Genomic DNA, 6160 nt, shown 5'->3' on the forward strand with positions numbered 1-6160 from the left:
AGCCTAAAAAAAAGCCTATTCCTCCTCTTTTCCAGCGATCCATCAAACACATTTGGTGTGTCATCATAGTGGTCTCTGACTTGTGGTCAGACTCGCTCTGGTGGAACAAATTTAAACTAGCGCCTTTTTTCAATGCTGATTTGAATGTCATTGAGAAAACAGAGAAGTGTCAAATATTTTTTTTTGCAAACTTCCTTTCTGAATTTAAAAGTAATCCTCAAAGTAATCCTCAAGTTTTTCAAAAGTATCTGTAATCTGATTACAATATTTTTACTGGTAACGTACATTACAATGTAATCCGTTACTCGCCAACCCTGCTGTAAACGAACGGTATCCTTTCAGTTGAACGTACTGACCTGTCAGGCGAGAGAGCTCTGAAATCAGAGTAAGCCATAGCGAATTTACGAACGGACCCGAATGACTATACCACTTAGTTAAGTTATGAATGACATGAATAATCAAATCAATAAACGCTGGGTAGTTAGTTAGATAGCATAAAGTAAATATACTGGCAAGTTTGATGTACAAGTAATGTTAGCCAACTAGCGTTACAGTAGGTAGCTAACATACCCGGTACATACTGCTATAATGATATGCTATTTGAAAAGTCATTACTTTATTACATTGCTCAACATTTTCTTAACATTTGTCACAATTAGTTAAAGTAAAACTTTTATATACTCTCTTTTTGGACTTCGGCTGCATATTTTCGGCAATTTTCTTCAAATCTGAAAACGTTGTGAAGCCACGCCCACTTTCGGAAGAATTGCATTATGGGCCCTAAAAGCACGGAAATAGTGTCCACTGCATGTATACTTCGTATTTTAACGAATTTAGTGTGACATCCGGGAACTTTTGGCATACTAACTATATCCATACTATGACCAATAAGCATACTATATACTCAATTTATGTCACACATAGTATGGTTAGTGCGGTTAGTATGAGTATTCGAACACAGTTTAGGTATCCCCTTTCCAAGTGTAAAAACATACAGTAGCTTACTCTCCCATCTATAAAAGACTCCATTGCCCTCTAGTGGCTGTACGGAGAAATTGCATTTACTCAGACATTCTCAACAGAGGCAGTTAGGATATAAGTCAATATAAGTCAATAAGAACGTCATAAAAATATACAGTAAGATACAGACATTTTGCATCCATCCCAAGTTGAACATGTTTATTTCTTAACTGGTAAAATATAGTACATTTGTATAAAATATATCACTCGGCTGTCGTGTATATAGTAAACGCTACTATTATAGCCATTGTTGCTTAAAATAATATTATTTTGCCAGCAAAACGTCTGATTGAATGGTGACAGACAGGTATCAAAACACACTACACAGAGAAAGACACATATCCATGATAAAGTGTTGTTATAAAAACAAAAAGAGAACGTGTTACTTTTATTTAAAAAAATATCATACATTCTAAGTAACAGCAGTATCAAACCATTCACATCTTCATCGCTGTGACTGTGATTATTAGTATTATGTAAAATGAATTCGTGCATATTTTCTTTTTATTCATTGAATATTGTTAGTTCAAATCGTCTTTGGTTGGCCGCTAGTCTGTACACAGTTTTCCAAACTAGCTCAAATGTCAACGGTTCGTCATGGATAGGACCAGGAGTTTCCATGACGACTAACTCTAGGCCCTAATGTTGTATTAACAACTACAGAACAGTACTAATTGTGACCAAGCAGGGTTAAAAAGGCACCAATACTGAAATGAAAGACAGCCTCATAGGATCTACCGTAAATGTGTGTAAACGTGATCTAGAATTTAAATTCAAACAGATAGATACTACTGTAAGATACTTGTCATTGTCCTCCAAGGTGACATTTACGTGAAATCAAAGCCACGTAGGCCTCCTGTATGTGTTGGCCTCTTGGACTGTCACAAAGCCAAGGAGAGAGAACCGTCTGTCCGCGTGCCATGCAGTGCAATGCTACGATATGAAGTCCTGTCATGTGATATCAGTTCTACTGGTCATGGCTACAGACAGGCTGTCAGAGGTGTAGAAATATCCTCTACGGAACGTTCCTACCCATTGTTGTCAACGATAGCATAGTGGGTGGACTGATTCTATCTCTATAGCCAGAGGGCCACAAATCCTGCATCTCAGAGGTCCCTATACACGTTAAAGTACCTCAGATACATTACCTCAACGCAGTACACCCAATTCCTTATAAACCCTGTTGAACATGTTCAGGGTAAGTGAAGGCATCGTTAAGACCCTGTAAACAACAGTACGTACAGCAGGTGATGGAGTTCGGTCCTGTGAGACTGTACTGCCCAAAAATATACTTTATGTTTTAGTTCATTCGGTGGTGCCACCTCTCTCTCTCTCCCTCCCCATCTCTCTTTTATTCTCTGTACCTCTTATGCCCCCTATATACGTTTAGACAAAGGCACTTTTTATATTCTTCCCCGATAACTCCTATAATTGTAAAAGAGTGAGCTGCTTTAAGAACACTTAGCAAGAGTAAACGTGTAACTTGTATGGGGTGCAAACAAGCTCTGTCTAAAAACATGGTCTCTTTACCGTACAACACATTCAGAGTATGGAAGCAGATTCATGCCAAAAAGGCCACTGCGTAAATACTGATATGATATGTTATCATTATGATGTGTGTGTGTGTCATCATTATGTGTGTGTGTTATCACTATGTGCTTGTGTCATCATTATGTGTGTGTTATCACTATGTGCTTGTGTCATCACTATCGTGTGTGTGTGTCATCATTATGTATGTGTGTCATCACTATGTGTGTGTGTTATCACTATTGTGTGTGTGTGTCATCACTATGTGTGTGTGTTATCACTATGTGCTTGTGTCATCACTATTGTGTGTGTGTGTCATCATTATGTGTGTGTCATCATTATGTGTGTGTGTCATCACTATCGTGTGTCTGTCATCATTATGTGTGTGTCATCACTATCGTGTGTTTGTCATCACTATCGTGTGTGTGTGTCATCATTATGTGTGTGTGACATCACTATCGTGTGAGTGTGTCCCTGACAGGAGTGTGTCCCTGACAGGAGTGTGTCCCTGACAGGAGTGTGTCCCTGACAGGAGTGTGTCCCTGACAGGAGTGTGTCCCTGACAGGAGTGTGTCCCTGACAGGAGTGTGTCCCAGACAGGAGTGTGTCCCAGACAGGAGTGTGTCCCAGACAGGAGTGTGTCCCTGACAGGAGTGTGTCCCAGACAGGAGTGTGTCCCAGACAGGAGTGTGTCCCAGACAGGAGTGTGTCCCAGACAGGAGTGTGTCCCTGACAGGAGTGTGTCCCAGACAGGAGTGTGTCCCAGACAGGAGTGTGTCCCTGACAGGAGTGTGTCCCAGACAGGAGTGTGTCCCAGACAGGAGTGTGTCCCTGACAGGAGTGTGTCCCTGGGAATATAGGTTAATCTTTAAAGCACTCAGGTGTCTATCAGTATTTTTTTTTTACATTCTTCCTTGGAACAGCTCTGTTTTTCTCAGTTCTCATTACAGAAGAGTTAGGCCTTGGAATTCCACAAGCGGTCCACGAGACAGACATTAGAGTTCCATCACTGTCACTGTCAACATTGTCATATACACAGCATATACATGTATAACTTATTTACATCGTAGTACCCTCTCTGTTGCCCTAAATAACCTCTATGACTGAAATCACTATGGTGATGATGTCCTTACGGTGATGACGTCGTTATGGCGATGACGTCGTTATGGTGATGACAGTCATTTCAGGCAAACAGTTCTGCGTCAAGCAACGGTTTTGCACCAAACAAAAGTTTTGTTCCAAGCAACAGTTACGTACCAAGCAACAGTATTGTACCGAGCAACAGTATTGTACCGAGCAACAGTATTGTACCAAGCAACAGTATTGTACCGAGCAACAGTATTGTACCGAGCAACAGTATTGTACCAAGCAACTCCAAAGTCAGTCATCTTCTCGTGAGACAAGAGAACACAGTGATCAAGATCAGTAGGCACCTTTGGTTTGGTTTAAAGTCCTCTAAAGAGTAGCTATTGTGTATCTGTCCATCCTGGCCAGGGACAGAACACGTCTGTGTGAGGCCAAGAGAAAGGGGACATATTGTCAGTACCTTTACTCTACACAGTCATTTCCTGTAACTTTATGTTAAGAGGTAAGCTAACACCAACGGGCTGTGGCCCTAGGGTCCACTCTAGGACAGTCTAGGTACTTGTACTACGACAGTATCTTCAGCTACTTAGTCTCTTAAGACAGATGGATGAGCCCCTCTAGTCAACTTTATGAGTGTGTTCAGGTTCTAAGACAAAGTATTCAGGTACTTGTTCTCATCAGCCAGAGAGGTGAGCATGGAGGTCATGTCCCCTACAGCCATGTTGGGGAGCACAGAGGAGGGCAGGGTGGTGGAGGTCTGTGGGGTGGTGAGACGGGACGAGGTCTGGGATGAACCTCCATGGAGAGGTGGATTGACGGGGCTGAAGGACGAGGGGTCTGGGTCATCAATGATGGAGGTAAAGTCTATCTGGGCATTATCCAGATCCACGTTCTCCAGAGCATTGGAGACGGGGGTGGATTCATGGAGGTAGCCCAGCTGGGCAGACTTGTTCCTCTGATGGTCCATATGGGTTACCAGGTGCCCCTGGTGCTGGTTGAGGCAGGGCCCGGTCTGGGTTGGGTCCTGGTGAGGATGGGTGATCCGCTGGGTTTGGATCTGCTGCTTGTCCATGTCAGGGTGCTGCATGTGGATCTGGCCCGAGTAATACATGTTGCTATTGTTGGAGGGAGAGAAGATCTCCTGATGGGTCTGAGGGCGCTGGACAGGGGGCAGTCGGACTACTCTCCTTGGGCTGGAGGTAGACTGGACTGGGCTGAGGTGTGGAGGACTGCCCAGGTACCCTCCTCCTGGCTGGGACTGGAGGCTAATCTGCCTGATGAGAGGCTTCCGGCCCTGGGGTGGTCTAGGGACCACAGGGACTCCCATTTCCTGGCTGTAGCAGGACCCTGGCCCTCCAGGCAGGCTCATCATGGGGACCTCGTTAGGGGGGATGGAGGAGCCGGAGCTGGGGCCTCCTCGGCTATGGCCTAGGGGGATCATCAGGTTCTGGTTGGTGGAATAGCTTGGGAAGCTGGAGTCTGGGTTGGGGTAGAGGCTTTGTTGGTGTTGTTGCTGGGGCTGGTGTTGGTGATTGTGGGGACCAGGCTGCTGCTGCATCATGGCCACCTGAGTCAAATCAAATGAGATCAACATTTAGTTTAAAGTGCTATCATTAATAATTCAAGACAAGCAAGCAAACACATTATCTTCAGGAAATATCCTTTGAAAACGCCACAAAACACTTTACTATAAAAGAGGGGGATTAAAGAGGAGAAGAAGACAGAGGGTGAGGGGAAACAGAAGACAAAGGGTAAGGGGAAAAATAAGAAGACAAGGGGTGAGGAGAAACAGAAGAAGACAAAGGGTGAGGGGAAAAAGAAGAAGACACAGGGTGAGGGGAAAAAGAAGAAGACAAAGGGTGAGGGGAAACAGAAGACAAAAGGGTGAGGGGAAAAAGAAGAAGACAAGGGGTGAGGAGAAACAGAAGAAGACAAAGGGTGAGGAGAAACAGAAGAAGACAAAGGGTGAGGGGAAAAAGAAGAAGACACAGGGTGAGGGGAAAAAGAAGAAGACAAAGGGTGAGGAGAAATAGAAGAAGACAAAGGATGAGGAGAAACAGAAGAAGACAAAGGGTGAGGAGAAACAGAAGAAGACAAAGGGTGAGGAGAAAAAGAAGAAGACAAAGGGTGAGGGGAAAAAGAAGAAGACAAGGGGTGAGGAGAAACAGAAGAAGACAAAGGGTGAGGAGAAACAGAAGAAGACAAAGGGTGAGGGGAAAAAGAAGAAGACAAAGGGTGAGGGGAAACAGAAGAAGACAAAGGGTGAGGAGAAACAGAAGAAGACAAAGGATGAGGAGAAACAGAAGAAGACAAAGGGTGAGGAGAAACAGAAGACAAAGGGTGAGAAGAAACAGAAGAAGACAAAGGGTGAGGAGAAACAGAAGAAGACAAAGGGTGAGGAGAAACAGCCACCTGTTGTCCTGTCATGTCCATGCTGTCTGACAGAGGAAGGGGGTTTCCCTCTGCTGCTATCCCACTCTGGTCCTGCTCCTGACCCCACAGCAGAGCCTGCTGGGACTGCACATAG

At 44.2% G+C, this 6160-nt stretch overlaps 1 protein-coding gene across 1 annotated transcript in view; it reads right to left on the bottom strand.

Moving 5' to 3' along the window:
* Nucleotides 1-1164: 1164 nt before the first annotated feature.
* The window catches only part of LOC139553796 (zinc finger protein GLI1-like), a 166988-nt gene continuing 161992 nt past the window's right edge, over nucleotides 1165-6160 (bottom strand). Inside the window, exons 16-17 of the mRNA XM_071366474.1 lie at nucleotides 6046-6160; nucleotides 1165-5200 (exon numbers count right to left, since the gene is read on the bottom strand). The exon at nucleotides 6046-6160 is cut by the window's right edge and continues 1043 nt beyond it. Of these exons, the coding sequence (XP_071222575.1) occupies nucleotides 4280-5200; nucleotides 6046-6160 (1036 nt within the window). The 3' untranslated portion in view covers nucleotides 1165-4279. The remainder of the gene's footprint in view (nucleotides 5201-6045) is intronic.

Source organism: Salvelinus alpinus, chromosome 2, assembly GCF_045679555.1.
Source record: "Salvelinus alpinus chromosome 2, SLU_Salpinus.1, whole genome shotgun sequence".
NCBI classification, from domain to species: domain Eukaryota; kingdom Metazoa; phylum Chordata; class Actinopteri; order Salmoniformes; family Salmonidae; genus Salvelinus; species Salvelinus alpinus.